Source organism: Astyanax mexicanus, chromosome 4 (genome assembly GCF_023375975.1).
Source record: "Astyanax mexicanus isolate ESR-SI-001 chromosome 4, AstMex3_surface, whole genome shotgun sequence".
In the NCBI taxonomy this organism is placed as follows: Eukaryota; Metazoa; Chordata; class Actinopteri; order Characiformes; family Acestrorhamphidae; genus Astyanax; species Astyanax mexicanus.
The window spans coordinates 57805653-57822356 of record NC_064411.1 but is presented as its reverse complement, the minus strand read 5'-3'; the positions used below and the strand labels follow the sequence as shown (position 1 = coordinate 57822356).

The window sequence follows — 16704 nt, the reverse complement described above, 5'->3', positions numbered from 1 at the left end:
CAAAAGCAGTGTGTAAGACTGGTGGAGGAGAACATGATGCCAAGATGCATGAAAAAAAAACTGTGATTAAAAACCAGGATTATTCCACCAAATATTGATGATTTCTGAACTCTTAAAACTTTATGAATATGAACTTGTTTTCTTTGCATTATTTGAGGTCTGAAAGTTCTGCATCTTTTTTGTTATTTCAGTCATTTCTCATTTTCTGTAAATAAATGCTCTAAATGAGAATATTTTTATTTGTAATTTGGGAGAAATGTTGTCTGTAGTTTATAGAATAAAATAAATAAATATACCTGTTCTCCACTATGAGGTAGTGCATGATGACGGCTGTCTCTTTGGGCTGGATGGGGATGAGGGGTAACAGGGCGACGATCACATGACTCAACAACGGCCCCAAATACGAGGGATCCAAACAACGTACGAAACAATCCCACGTTCTACAGAAAACAGCAAAACTGAGTTAGAGTATATAAATATATACTGGTGCATCTCAAAAAAACATCAGAATATCAATGAAAATTCAGTTGAAAATGTGAAACTTTATTTACTTTGGCAGTGTGCCAAGTCCTGCTGGAAAATGAAATCTGCATCTTCTTAAACCATCACTGATTGGTGGAAACTTCACACTAGACCTGGAGCAGTTTGGACTGTGTGTCTCTCCACTCTTCCTCCAGACTCTGATCCCTTCATTTACTTTAAATGAAATGTAAAATTTACTGATGATCAGTGATGGTTTATGGAGATGCGGATTTCATTTTCGAGCAGGATTTGGCACACTGCCCACACTGAGTACCCAACAAAAGTACCAATTGGTCTTATATGGCCAGAAATCCCAACCAGAAAGCCTGTGATTGTTTTTGATAAGTTTTTTTAATGAGTTTGTCATTTTCTTATCTTTTTTTTTTTTTTTAATTATATATTTTTTATTTATCTATTTTTTATTCTTATATTATATTTTCCTTTATTTCATATTTCATAAATTCTTTACTTTTTTCATGTCAACTTTTTTTTATCTATATTAAATGTTGATTTAAAATTAGTATTTTTTTTTACTATAATATTTACTTTTTCGTTCCTTATTATTTTTTATTTCTTATCTAATGTGTATACTCTAAATGCTCGGCTGCATTGTAAATAAGGGTCACCCTAAATGTATTTCAGAGTGAAAATAAAGGTTAATTGATTTGCATAATTTTCTGAGACACTGATTTTTTGGGTTTTTATTGGCATAATCATCAACAATAAAAGAAATAACCTCTTAAAATAGATCACTCTGTGTTTAATATATCTATATAATATATGAGTTTCACATTTTCAACAGAAATATTACTGAAATAAAGTAACTTTTCAATGAAATTCTTGTTTTTTGAGATGCACTACTATATTATATAGTATATTGCATGTATATATACTGTTCAAACGTTTTAGAACACCCTGTTTATATTTGCTATTTTAACTCTTCGGGTGCAGAGAACTAACTAAAACAGTATGAAATCCAGTATAAAAACTTGGTACAAAAGGATTCAGCAGCATTAACACTGGAAATTGCTATTTTCAAATTCCATGACTTTCCAGGTTTTTCATGACCGTACGAACCCTACTTATATGGGAGTGAACAGGTGTGATCAATAATCCGGTGATTTACATTCTGGAGGTGCCGTGTGCAGTGTCATGTGATCGTGTGAGGGAGTGATGTCAGCATGTGGTGCATTCTGGGTATCGTAGTCTGGAGATCGCAGAGACAGTTTATTGTAAAAGTAACAATGGAAATAAACTTTTAGTTTTAGAAATAGATTTTTAAAAATGTGAATTTCTAAACTCTGTTAGTCTGTAGTAAATCAGTAAAGCTGGAACAGATGGAGTTACTGCTGTAACTCTACTGCAGCAGCATTTCCACACTTACACACTTTCATACAGCACATTCACACTTTCATCATCATCATAGCTAGAAAAAAGACAAAAACAGAAACACAGAGAACTCACTAACTACTAAAAGTAGTTTTAAAAGTCTTTTCTTTAGAGAAATTACAGATGAAGTCAGAGAGCGGTGAGTACTGTTTCTACACCTTCAAATAAAGACTCTTATAAACTGGATAAAAAAAACTGCTACAGGAAGACGTCTGGCTGACCCACATGGAAACAGCAGCTTTAGCCTTTAGCTCAGATTAGCTCAGATTATCTTAGATTAGCTATTCTATTCTTTCTGTAACTCACTGGCAGCAGAGTTGTGGGAAGTCCTCCTTGTATCTCAGTCCGGTTCTCAGCGTGGTCATCATCTTCACCCGCACTGAGCTGATGTGCTTCGATCCCATCAGCTTCATCAGCGCCATCAGACTGTTCAGAGCCTGCAGGAGAACCCAGCATCGGTTATTAATAATCAATAATAATCAATAAACTCTATACATCATGATGAGTTTAATACAGAGAGACTGCAGCAGCTAGTAAAAGAAAATATTCAGAAAAACGAAACGATTGGATCAGGAAAAGCACCGTGTCTACATCAACCCGTCAATTAGTATTCATGGCCCCGCCCACCTCTTCTCGGGACCGCCCACAGACAGCAGAGCTGAAGCTGGGCGGCGACACCGTCTCATCAGATAGGAGATAACTAACAGCGCTAGGAACAGCATGCAGTTCATTCCTGTGTTATTTGTGTGAATAACACATCAGTGTTTATATACTTTACCCAGTAATTCAGAGCTAAGAAACAAATGGTTAGAATTAGTCTATGGAGGAAAAACACCACCAGCCAAGTACAATTGAGATAGGTAGGTGTTTATTTAAAACAGTTTAGATCAGTTCTGTTCACACTACTTAAAAGTAAGAAAAACAGATTTTTTCTCACTACCCTCCTCTGTGTGTAACTATAGGTTTAAATAGGATCTCCGGTGGATTTGGTGTTTTACAGAGACTCTAAGACTAGATCAGGGGCTGAACTGCACTTAGCAGGGCATTGTTACACATGTTATAAAGTAACATATAACATTGTAAAGACTGTTATTAGTGTAAAAATGTCTTTATTTTAAAATGTTTCTAACTGTTGTTCGTCTCGCTGCCTCCTGGTGTCGCAGTGCTGTTAGCCAATCAGAGGCGATATGTTTGCATGTATGAATATTCATGAGCAAGAGTCGTAAACCTATTGTTCCAAACTATATATATATGTATCATTTCGATTTAAATATAGAAATAGATTTGTCAGATCTGTCATCTTGTGATTTTAATAGGAATTAACTGTGGTATTAACAATACACTAATGCAAGTATAACGCAGGTATTCGTTCATTTTGGCCTTTCCTGCTGCGGCCCTGATGAGTGCCAGTTTCATCATAAATTTTTGTCCAAACTTATGACTGGTAATATATATTTTAGTCTTGCTTTTTTTATAAAAAAAGGAAAACAACATTGTTCAGTATTAATTATTTGGTCAATTTATATAGACTAGACTATCAGTGTAATAATTTAGGTTGCCAGATATTCAGTGCATCCTTAATCACGATAATTATATCGCTCACCATCTTCTTCTTCTCCTTCTCTCCAGCGCTGGAGCTCAGCAGCTGCATGTTGAAGAACGCCAGGATCCCCAGGAGCTTCGGCTGCAGGTAATCAGCCTGAACACAACCAATCAATAATCAATTATCAATAACCTCCTGGGTTTAATATAATAACACACACTGCAGGACTGAACTGATAACTGATAAAGTCTAGGGTCAGTTTGTTTAAAAACAATGTATTGATTTTATATTATTAGTATAGATTAGTAAAGATTGGTGTCAGAAGTGGTTCATCCAGTGTTGTGATCCTTTGTTTTTGCAGCTGTGCCGCAAATATAAATATAAATATGATTAAAGACCCAAAAATGTTGTCATAATTTAGTTGGTAGAAAATAATTAGTTGTATTGGAAAATAAAACTTAACGTAGCTAACTCACCACTAACGTTACTATGTTAGCTAGCTTGCCGCACATTTTAGTTTTCTCCCCCATAAACTAGCTAGCTAATTTCCTGCTAATGTTAGTATGTAAGCTAACTCTCCGCTTACCTTAGTTCTCTCCTCTGTAACGTAGTTTATTCACCGCTAATGTTATTATGTTAGTATGCTAGATAGCTTGCTGCTAATGTCAGTATGTTAGCTAACTCTCAGCTTACCTCTGCTAGTTCTCTCCCCAGATACGTTGCTAGCTAACTCGCTGCTAACGTTAGTATGTTAGCTAGCTCGCAGGTAGCGGTAATTCGTTAGCTAGCTCGCTGCTAATGTTAGCATGTGTTTTCCCAACGGCATTAAACTCACCGTCTGAAAATGTAATACCAACAGCAAATTTACAGTAAATTTAAGACAATTTTAGACTTTTTAAGGACTTGCAGGACTTTAGGTGTAAAGATTGGTGTCAGAAGTGGTTCATTTAGTGTTGTGTTTAAGCCCCGCCCACTAGAGGGCAGCTGTTCTGATTGTCAATTGTAAAATGTCAAACTCTCTTCTCCTCAGATTTTATTAATTTGATGGTTTTTATACAGTTTATAATAAAAATCAATATATTGTGATATATTGAATTGTCGCTCGCAGAGTTCCTGCAGGTACAGAGCTGTAGTTTATCAGTGTGTGAGGGGGGTGGTGAGGTGCTACCATGTGTTCTGGAGAGGAGATGTCCCGCGGGCCCTGGTACGGATCATCACTGGAGGCGAATGAGGCCAGTATAGCCAGTCCATTAAACACCTGCTGGTAATGTTCTCCCAGTCTGAGGAGCAGCTCGTTATGGAGGCCCTGGAAATCCTGCCTGAGTAAACTGCCCAGCTCAATCTCCGTCTCGCTCTACAACACCAACACATACAAAATATATACATATATATTATTAATATATATTATTCAGCATCCAGTAAAAACAAGTGATAAAACTCCATAAAACTCTGGTTATGAGGTGCAAAAAAACTTCAAGAGCAGCAACTACAGCCCTGTTTAAATATATTATTACTGAGGCTTGAAGGATAATTTTGATAGGCGACTATTATCGGCCAGTATTCTGCTGCTGACCTCGGCTAGCACTGCTGGAGCAGCATTAGCATTAGCCGCTAACCACGCTAGCTCTTTCACCGTTCCGAAGTGGGTATATTGGACTGTAGTGTTTATCATGTTAAAACAAGCGCCGTGGCACAAACCGCTACCTAATATCGCCCTGGCTTACCGGAACACTCAGGGTTTCTCAGTGTAGCTCTATCGGGCGCCATAAGCTGCTAACCGCCAGCGGTTATCCGCTAATGCTAATGCTCCAGCCTTAGTGCTGGAGAAATTTGGGAGTCTAAGATTACTGAACTAAATAAATAGAAGCGCTTTAACTCGCCCAAATAATTGTAATCAAAACCTTAATTTAAAACCTTAGTGTTTTATACCATATATTTAAGCAGTCATGTAAAAATATAAAATAAAAATGAAATACAATTCATAAAAATACAGTGATTTACCATGAAACCAGCAGAATTTTGAAATAAAATACAGAGATATAAATTTGGTCACACCGCCCAGCACTAATCTAGAGTAATGATTTCAGTATCCAGTATGAACAGTGTTCAGTATCCGGTATGAACAGTGTTCAGTATCCGGTATGAACAGTGTTCAGTATCCGGTATGAACCGTGTTCAGTATCCGGTATGAACAGTGTTGAGTATCCCGTATGAACTGTTACCTTCAGGTAGTGGAAGGCTCTCTCCAGCTGCTCTTTGCTGCAGGAGTATTAATCTATAGTAATGATTTCAGTATCCGGTATGAACAGTGTTCAGTATCCGGTATGAACAGTGTTCAGTATCCGGTATGAACAGTGTTCAGTATCCGGTATGAACAGTGTTCAGTATCCGGTATGAACAGTGCTCAGTATCCGGTATGAACAGTGCTCAGTATCCGGTATGAACAGTGTTCAGTATCCGGTATGAACAGTGTTCAGTATCCGGTATGAACAGTGTTCAGTATCCAGTGTGAACAGTGTTCAGTATCCGGTATGAACAGTGTTGAGTATCCAGTATGAACTGTTACCTTCAGGTAGTGGAAGGCTCTCTCCAGCTGCTCTTTGCTGCAGGAGTATTAATCTATAGTAATGATTTCAGTATCCGGTATGAACAGTGTTCAGTATCCGGTATGAACAGTGTTGAGTATCCAGTATGAACTGTTACCTTCAGGTAGTGGAAGGCTCTCTCCAGCTGCTCTTTGCTGCAGGAGTATTAATCTATAGTAATGAATTCAGTATCCAGTGTGAACAGTGTTCAGTATCCGGTATGAACAGTGTTCAGTATCCGGTATGAACAGTGTTGAGTATCCGGTATGTACTGTTACCTTCAGGTAGTGGAAGGCTCTCTCCAGCTGCTCTTTGCTGCAGGAGTATTAATCTATAGTAATGAATTCAGTATCCGGTATGAACAGTGTTCAGTATCCGGTATGAACAGTGTTCAGTATCCGGTATGAACAGTGTTCAGTATCCGGTATGAACAGTGTTCAGTATCCGGTATGAACAGTGTTCAGTATCCGGTATGAACAGTGTTCAGTATCCGGTATGTACTGTTACCTTCAGGTAGTGGAAGGCTCTCTCCAGCTGCTCTTTGCTGCAGGAGTATTAATCTATAGTAATGAATTCAGTATCCAGTGTGAACAGTGTTCAGTATCCGGTATGAACAGTGTTCAGTATCCGGTATGAACAGTGTTGAGTATCCGGTATGTACTGTTACCTTCAGGTAGTGGAAGGCTCTCTCCAGCTGCTCTTTGCTGCAGGAGCAGACGAGGTGGGAGAAGATGTATTTGAAGTTGTTGATGAGGATCTCGCGGCGGTTGACGTTGAGTTGCTTGGCGATAGTGCGGATGAGGGCGGAGCCTGTGGGACTGGCTTTAGCCGCCAGGTACGGCAGCAGCACCTGCAGAGTGCGCTATAATGATAATAACCAATAAACACCTTTAATTAACAAACACCAACACACACTGCAGAGATACAGAACAGAGATACTGGCACACATATATATATACATGTACAGCATACATATATGTGAGATGATGTGAGATGGTAAGATAATATTATGACAAGATAATATTAGATGACGAGGTAATGTGAGAGAACGAGAGAGGATGTAAGAGAATGTAAGAGAATGTGAGAGGTCGAAAGAGGTTATGAGAGGATGAGATTATGTAAAATGATGAGATTATGTGAGATAATGAAATAAAATGAGATGAGGAGGGGACAGGAGGGGATGTGGGAAAATGTGGGAGATAATGTGAGATGACATGAGAAGATGTAAGGATGTGAGACAATGTGGGAGGACGAGATGACGCAATAATACGAAATGACGAGATAATGTGAGATGATGCAATAATATGGGATGATGAGATGATGTGAGAGGATGGGAGAGGACGTGAGATGATGTGAGATGATGTGAGAGGATGGGAGAGGACGTGAGATGATGGGAGAGGACGTGAGAGGATGGGAGAGGACGTGAGAGGATGGGAGAGGATTGGAGAGGACGTGAGATGATGTGAGAGGATGGGAGAGGACGTGAGAGGATGGGAGAGGACGTGAGATGATGTGAGATGATGGGAGAGGACGTGAGAGGATAGGAGAGGACGTGAGAGGATGGGAGAGGACGTGAGAGGATGGGAGAGGACGTGAGAGGATAGGAGAGGACGTGAGAGGATGGGAGAGGACGTGAGAGGATGTGAGAGGATTGGAGAAGACGTGAGATGATGTGAGAGGATTGGAGAGGACGTGAGATGATGTGAGAGGATTGGAGAGGACGTGAGATGATGTGAGAGGATGGGAGAGGACGTGAGATGATGTGAGAGGACGTGAGATGATGTGAGAGGACGTGAGATGATGTGAGAGGACGTGAGATGATGTGAAAGGATGGGAGAGGACGTGAGATGATGTGAGAGGACGTGAGATGATGTGAAAGGATGGGAGAGGACGTGAGATGATGTGAGATGATTTGAGATGTTGTGAGAGGATGGGAGAGGACGTGAGATGATGTGAGATGATTTGAGATGTTGTGAGAGGATGGGAGAGGACGTGAGATGATGTGAGATGATGGGAGAGGACGTGAGATGATGTGAGATGTTGTGAGATGATTTGAGATGATGTGAGAGGACGTGAGATGATGTGAGATGATGTGAGATGATGTGAGATGATTTGAGATGATGTGAGAGGATGGGAGAGGACGTGAGATGATGTGAGATGATGGGAGAGGACGTGAGATGATGTGAGATGTTGTGAGATGATTTGAGATGATGTGAGAGGACGTGAGATGATGTGAGATGATTTGAAATGATGTGAGAGGATGGGAGAGGACGTGAGATGACGTGAGCTGATGTTAGATTATGTGAGGCGATGAGACAACATGAGACGACGTAAGACGTACGTTGAGGAAGCGGTTGAGGTCGGGGAAGTCGAAGACGTGAGCCACGTGAGACAGGATGTCCAGCGCTACCTCACGCTGATGAGCCGCCTCCTCCTGCAGCGCCTCACTGCTCTGATCCGGAGTACAGCGCAGCGCCGTCACGTGACGCGAGTGTAACGACTCCACCAGGAACTACACACACACACACACACACACACACCAAAAATATCAAATAAATGTGATATTATGTTTTGCTATACTTGATTTCTATGAGGTTAGACATAAAAATTGGTGTCAGAAGTGGTTCATTTAGTGTTGTATTGAAACCCCGCCCACCAGGTAGCTGTGTTCTGATTGGATAAAAAGTAAAAAAAAAAACATTCTGCTTCCTTTCTAAATATTATACTGTGTTTTTATACCAGGTCAGTCATGATAATTACATTATAGATTTATCGTACAATAAATGGACATGACCTTAATAACAGATTATAGGATAAATGAGAGTTTTTCTAAATATTTTCTTAAATTAGATTTAACCCCTTAACAGTCCAGGATTTTTGTCAATTTCTATTCAAGCATCACATAAAAAGCTTTCAATGTTGGATGAGGAACATTACTACTGAAAATCATAATTGTAACTGCAATAGAAAATATATATATAAAAATATAGCCGCAAGCGGCAATCATCGGGTTCAAGCACCAACTTGCACAATGGTGCCTACTGGAGCATTGAATGGTGATGTGTAAGAAGGTCTAATATGATTGGAGATGCCCTGTCACATTTAGAAATTATCAAGTTTTTCACCTGTTATTAATGTTGAGCAGAGGCCTTTCAACCTGATCAGTGCTTAAATTCACATGTAAATCTAGTGAACTTTGTAGGATATTCATTAAGTGAGTTAGAACTAGTCAAAAGGTGTCTACATGTTATTGGTATTGATCAGGTGGCTTCAACCAGAATGTTCACAAAGTGGTATTCAGATTGACCTTTGAACCTTTGCAGAACAAGCTGAAATGTTTGACCAAACAAGTTTAAATTAACACAAAGGAGTGAATGTTCTGATATGACATGTAATTACGAAGTTATTATAAATCTAGTTCTGAATTAAATGGCGCTTCATCAAGCACCAACTAGCACAATGGTGCCTACTAGAGCATAGGATGGTGATGTGTAAGAAGGTCTAACACAATTGGAGACATTCTGTCACATTTAAAATGATCAAAAGTCTTTCACCTGTTATTAATGTTGAGAAGAGGCACAAAGGAGTGCATGTTCTGATATGACATGTAATGTCAAGTTATTCTTAATCTAGTTCTGTATTAAATGGCGCTTCATCAGAGTGATATTGTACAGAGGTCTTTAACATTGTGAGATTACAGCAAATACTGCAGAGTTACAGCAATTTAGGTTAGAAATTCCAAGGACGCACAGATTGCTTGATGCCTGGAGAGTATTGTATGTGAAATTTTCACAAATGTTTTTAATGAACATTTACCTAGAGACTCTACAGTGTGCAGCAAGACTGAAATGGAGGTGATAGGCCAAATATCCAGAGAGTAGTTTCAATATAGCTATTTTCAAACAATTAGCAATTATGAATGAACAAAGCACTTTTTAAACATAGTTGTATTGAGAAATTTGTCAGAGCCACTGTACTAAATATGGCAAAAACAATTAGATGTCAAAATAGTACAGCATGATTGACATATACTCGTTTTTTTGGAACAGCGCCCCCCAGTGGGCGGATTGTTTCAGCACTTTGCAGGTCACTACAGTGTCTCCACCTGAACATAACTGCCAAATATCATCCAGATTGGGCAACATTCAGCCTGCCAAAATGTCTGCTGAATGCTGATTGGCTGATGGTGTTCAGCCATGTTGATTGATTAAGTTGCCCTTTGAACATCCTTTAGAGGCTGTATGATAGATTCTGCATGCAAAGTTTCAACTTGCTAGGTTGCACGGTTGCTGAGAAACAGTGCTCCAAATTTACCTCTTGAAGTGAATGGGGCATATATCCGGAAGGACTAATTTGCATATGGCGGCCATATTGTTTACATATTTCAATTTTTTCTTAATGAATATTGAAGCGCATGCTCTCACGAGTGTTTTGATACCAAACATGCCAGGATTGGTCAAAATTCCTAGGACTAGTTTGCAAAAGTAGGTTTTGCATATTATGCAAATTAGCAAAAAATCTATATAGACGGAAGTGCATGGTCCAAATTGGAAAGTTGTTGGTATTGACCCAAGGAATCCATCAAAAAAAGAATTTTTGAATGTAGAAAATTGTGAAAAATGAATTTCCTTGTTTATAGCGCCACCACTTGACCAATCGGTGCCATTTTTGTTGTCCACCGAGATGCACTGATCCTACATCTACCTACCAAGTTTCATTTCTCTATGACTTACGGTTTAGGCTGCACAACTGTTTTTACAGGAGAAAAAGAATAATAATAATAATAATAATAATAATAAGAAGAAGAAGAAGAAGAAAAATCTTAGCAAAAACAATAGGGTTCTACGCACCTTCGGTGCTTGAACCCTAAAAAGAGAAAATGTAAAGTAAATCTGTTAATGTCAAAATATAATGAATAAAATCATTTTCCTAAATTTTATTTTAAAATCAATATTTTGTGTAAATATATTATTTTGCTGCAGAAAAAAACTTAAACCTGTAGTGGGACAAGGTGTGCAATATATTGTGATATATTGTATCGTAACCGATGTGCTGTGATCCGTATTGTATTGTCAACTTCTTGCCGATACACAGATATATATATATATATCTTAACATTCGTATTCTCTCTGACTCCGGCTGCTGACGCTGTAGATTGGAGCTGTAATAAACAGTGGTCTGGTTGAAGACTCTGGGAGTGTATTTGGTACTGCGTAGAACTGCAACTGATAATTTTAGTAATCGACTAATCTGATTATTATTTTTTCGATTAATCGATTAGTCAGCGATTATTTCTGCCCTCCTCTCCCTCTCGGCTTGCTGTGGGTACGGCTTCAAACGGGTATCGGTTCAAAACGATAAAAACAGCTGAACATGCGATTAAATGCCCTTCAAATGTTGATATCATTGCCCTTTGAATGTGGAAAGTGCTGAAATTTAGTGAGGAAATGTAAAATCTGTTGTGATTGGGCACTTTTGGGGAAAAGACAGAGTTTAGTGTTACTAGCCTATATCATTGTGTTTTTGTCCCCAGTAATTTGTGTAGTGCTATCAATTGACGATTAAGTGATGTCAAACTTGAAACGCGGAACCGAACTGAATCGATTCAGTTGAATCACTTTGTTCCGAAACACTGTTTCGAAGTCCGTATCAAAAGGGGAAAGCCACGTCACTGTTCCTAAAACGGGTTTCGTTACGTCACACAGTTTCGAAACGCTTCGAATCTTTTCGTGCGTTTTAGTCCGCGCTTAAGTTTAAGCAGCTGGTCTGAGATCAGAATGTTTGGTCTCATATCTGCCCAGAGGAAAAGAAGACCCTATGGATCACTGGCTCAGACACTCTGCAGTCTTTCCTCATTTGTTTCAATTAACAAAAACATCTCTCTCAATTCCAGCAACCCAGCAGTCCAAGCACTGTGGAACAGATCCTGTTAATTAAGAAAAACAACTGATTACTTATAATGTTTCATAAATAAAGTATTAAACAAGCATTTCCCTACCTTGCAATGTAAAATGAATAATGTCAGCTATGTAAATCCACTGACTAACAGTGTATCATAATGAAAAATACATGTTAATGACATCATTAAAATAACCCTGTTCTCTGCTAAATTATATATTTTCATGACTCAGATTTATTTAGGGACGGAACATGCTATGGGGGGAATATTTCTTAAATTTTTCATAAAAAACACATCACTTCTGTTTCTGTTAAGAAAAAGTTGTGGATTTAGACCCTGGTTGCCCACTAGATGTCACTGTGGCGTGTGATGATTCGAACGTTTCACAAGATCGAATCATTTTCCGAATCAATTGGTTCATTTGATTCGATCTCCCAAAAGCCCCACTTTTGCCATCACTAACGATTTGTCGACAAAAAAACTTTTGGAGTCGACAAATTTGTCGATTATATCGAGTAATCATTGCAGCCCTAGTGTAGGTAGTCGACTAATCTGATCATTTTTTTGATTAGTCGATTAGTCACATTATTTCTGCATATCCTCCATCTCTAAAAATTATAAAAACAGCTGAACATGAGATTTAAAAGACATTTAAATGTCTAGATGTTGTTTAAATGTGGAAAGTAAATATATAATCTGTTGTGTTTGGGCACTTTTGGAGACATTTACCCTTTATCTTACATTGCACTTCTATGCTAATCACTTTGTGTAATGCAGTACTGTTACAAATTAACGATTAGTCGAGAATTAAATTTGTAGTGGACAAATTTAAGCAATCAACACTGCCGATTATATCGACTAATCGTTGCAGCCCTAATTACTGTTCTGGTTCTGACCTGGCAGACCGGGTTGCGGTACTGGTTGAAGAAGGACTGCAGTTTGAGCTCTCTGGACGTGGCGAGAGCCTGGATCTCAGTATGAGCCACTACAGAGACCTGAGTGGATTTGGAGAGCAGGCAGTGCAGCAGTCGCAGCAGAGCGAACGACACCAGATTACCCTCAGCGGCTCTACAACACAAACAACAACACAAACAACACAATAAATCCTCTATCACGCTGTTAAAACAGATATTCTGAATATATCTACACTGATGGGCGTGGTGTTCTGGAAATGAGGTGTGTTCAGGTACATTTCTGGAGTTTTGCTTGTTTATCTTGGCAACAGAAAACACAGGTGCGCCACTGACTGATTGAAACCCTGACAACAGTCAACAGTTAGACGTTCAATCCAAGCTTTGCCATGCAGGAGCGCAATTCCAGCTTTTTAAACTTAACAATAAACAGAATAGTAAATAAAATAACATTGCTGTTCCCGTAAATGAGCTGCTGGAGCTCCTTCACAGCGTCAACCAGCAGCTCAGTTTCCTCTGCTGAGAAGAACACGTTGAACACGTCCAGGTAGCTGCACCGTTACAATAGCAATCCACCAAAGTCAGAGCTCACCTGATCTACTCTTAAAGAGAATGATGAGCAACATTGAGACACTCTGATTGGTTTATTATTTCACGTCACGCCCAAAATTAACCACACCCATGATTAATTAAAATAAAATAATTAGTACATGACCTTTTGTGAGTTTCAAGCCGCTTAAGGCATATTTTTTGTGCCCTCAGAATACCAAAGACGCACAGACACGCCCTAAATTAAACTGCAAAAAGCGTAATTGACCGATGCGCTATAGATCACTAAAACAAATAGAGAAATGAACAGAAAGAAATGTTAATTTTCCTCTTATATAGACATACATACACAGCTCTGGAAAAGAAAATCAGCGATCACTTAAAAATGATTTTCTTTTATTTTGTTAAATTGAAAACCTCTGGAATATAATCAAGAGGAAGATGGATGATCACAAACCATCAAACCACCAAACTGAACTGCTTGAATTTTTACACCAGGAGTAAAGCAGCATAAAGTTATCCAAAAGCAGTGTGTAAGACTGGTGGAGGAGGACATGATGACAAGATGCATGAAAAAAAAACTGTAATTTGGGAGAAATGTTGTCTGTAGTTTATAGAATAAAACAACAATGTTCATTTTACTCAAACATAAACCTATAAATAGCAAAATCAGAGAAACTGATTCAGAAACTGAAGAGCTCTCTTCATTCATTTATTTCCAGAGCTGTATATATATATATATATATATATATATATATATATATATATAAATAATCATATATTGAATATTGATGTACCTCCCGATCTCTCCGGTGGTCAGTATGAGGGTGTTCTTCAGCTCGTTGTTTCTCTCAGTCTTGGCGTTCGTATACGCCTCCTTCAGCCTGGATACCAGAAGCTGCAGAACAGAGAAAACCCAATCAAACAAGATTATCAAATAAATAAAATCATATTAAGCTTATCGCTGAACACGTTTTCCATTCTGACTGGTTCTGTAGTTTTGGATCTCCTCTATAAGTGAAGTATGAAGCCTCAAAGAATTCATGCAACTTTTACGTTAAACTGGAAACTAGAAAACGGACAACAGCGGTGAGTGAGGGTTTCAGCAACGGAAAAACAAGATCAATAATAAATATTTCGACTGATGTGTTTCTTTCAATAATATTTTATTTTATAATATTTTATGTTTATTTCAATAATATTAGAAGGCTTGTGTCACAGCCATGCAGTGTTCCTAATGAACTGGCAATAAATACTTGTACTATAAGGGTTGCTTAAAATCCTTTAAAATTGTACCAGTCAGGTATTAAGGAGCAGTAAAGTCACTAAGGCTGGGTGCAGCAAAATTAGCATTAGCCGCTAACCGCGCTAGGCCCTAGCTCTTTGCCGCTCAGAGGTGAGGTATATCAGACTCTAGTCTGCATGTTTACCGTATTAAAACAAGCTACGTGGGAGGAACCGCTAGCTAATATCACCCTGGCTTACCTGAACACATTTACTTTGAATAGCATTTACTAGCGCTAAGCGCAGCTACTAACTGTGCTATTTAAAAAAATACGGGAAATCTTAGTTTACTGCAAATAAACAGAAGCGCTTTCTGTAATCTGTGTAGATTAACATCCAGCACTCGTTTAACTTTTGAAAATTATAGTTTAGGTTATCTGGGCTACATTAGAAGAAAAACATGGCGACACCCTTGTTCCTTACTATTGTTGCTTAAAATGCGAACTATAATCTGGTGCACTTTACAGTCTGTAAAAACAGATTGTGGCTGAATAACGTTCTTTTTACAAAGATGGAGTGAATACTCGATAAGTTTAGCTGCAGTTGGAACTCAATCACAGCTCCTCAGATTCTGGATGAAGGATTAAAGTGAAACTTAACGTGAAGCACTGCTCTAACAAAATGAGCACAACCGTTTAGACTGAAGTCAGATACATATATATATATATATATATATATATCACATAAAACTTATATAGTGTGAACATTCTAAACTAAATATGGGATTTGGGTCACTTTTGGGTCACTTTTACCTGCTGTGTGAACATAGCGTAAGACTAAAGAAAGAACAGAAAAATGAAACGTCATATTAAACGTAGTTACCGCACCTCCTTCAGGAAGCCCTCTCCGCTCCAGCACTGCAGCAGGTTCCTGATGTTCTGGCTGAAGAGCATCCGGACGTTCTGATCCGGATCCTCGATGAGATTCACCACGGAGCTCAGCAGGGCTTTAGTGTCCGGATCACCACTCGCCAGATCCACGTGTTTACACAGGTGACTGATGTTCTCGATAAAAGCTAGAACCAACACAAAACACACGAGAAAACACAAAATTTAGTGGAACTGTAATTGAACTGTGATGAAACTGTAATAAAAGTGTGAGGAAATGTAATTAAATGTAATGGAACTATAAGAATATGTAACAGAACTGTAATGTAACTGTGTAATTAAACTCTGTAATGAAATGTAATGGAACTGTAATGGAACTTTAATGAACTGTAATGTAAATGTAATAAAGCTGTATTAAACATAATGTAAATGTAATAGAACTGTAATGGAATTGTAATGTAAATGAAATGGAACTTTAATGAACTGTAATAGAAATGTAACAAACTATAATGGAAATGTAATAAACTGTAACGGAAATATAAAAGAACCATTATTATTTGTAATGAAACTGTAATTGAACTCTGTAATTGAACTGTAATGTAAATGTAATGGAACTGTAATGGAATGGAATGGATCTGTAATTTAAATGTAATAAAATATAATGAATCTGTAATGAAATCTGGTAATTGAAGTGTAATTGAAATGTAATGTAACTGTAGTGGAACTGTAATTGAAAAGTATTGGCCTGTACTGGAACTATATTAAATTGTAATGGCTCTGTAATGAAATCTGTTAATTAAAGTGTAATTGAAATGTAATGGCCTGTAGTGGAACTGTAATTAAATGTAATTGAAATGTAATTGGAATGTACTGGATCTGGATTCGGGTGGTTCTGACCGTGTTTGACCTGCTGCTCCTGGCTGGGTTTGAGCAGTTGGAGGAACGGTCGCAGGATGGACGCCCCGATGGTAGTGGGATGTCCCGAGTGAGCGTCTGAAATTCTGACCCGCCCACACAGGAAGTCAGGGGGCGGGGTTATCTCTGAGAGGCAGAGCTGAGAGCTCTCAGACAGACAGCAGAGCAGAGAGCCTGTTATACCCGCTAACTCCGCCTTCACCTGGGGGGAGGAGTCCTGCAGCCTCGTCCTGCACACAGTGCATACACAAAATTCACAGTGGATACTGAGTAACAGTTC

The 16704-nt window shown here is 38.5% G+C and overlaps 1 protein-coding gene and 1 long non-coding RNA gene across 4 annotated transcripts in view; one reads left to right on the top strand and one right to left on the bottom strand.

Annotated features, from left to right (window-relative positions):
* Positions 1 to 16704, top strand: part of LOC125801081 (uncharacterized) — a 156342-nt gene that overhangs the window by 79964 nt on the left and 59674 nt on the right. The window lies entirely within an intron of this gene.
* Positions 1 to 16704, bottom strand: part of atr (ATR serine/threonine kinase) — a 66858-nt gene that overhangs the window by 32260 nt on the left and 17894 nt on the right. For all 3 annotated transcript variants that reach the window (XM_049476722.1, XM_049476723.1, XM_049476724.1), the window contains exons 11-20: positions 16407 to 16654; positions 15510 to 15697; positions 14196 to 14296; positions 12835 to 13006; positions 8381 to 8551; positions 6707 to 6901; positions 4623 to 4808; positions 3515 to 3610; positions 2218 to 2348; positions 297 to 440 (exon numbers count right to left, since the gene is read on the bottom strand). In XM_049476722.1, the coding sequence (XP_049332679.1) occupies positions 297 to 440; positions 2218 to 2348; positions 3515 to 3610; positions 4623 to 4808; positions 6707 to 6901; positions 8381 to 8551; positions 12835 to 13006; positions 14196 to 14296; positions 15510 to 15697; positions 16407 to 16654 (1632 nt within the window). The remainder of the gene's footprint in view (positions 1 to 296; positions 441 to 2217; positions 2349 to 3514; positions 3611 to 4622; positions 4809 to 6706; positions 6902 to 8380; positions 8552 to 12834; positions 13007 to 14195; positions 14297 to 15509; positions 15698 to 16406; positions 16655 to 16704) is intronic.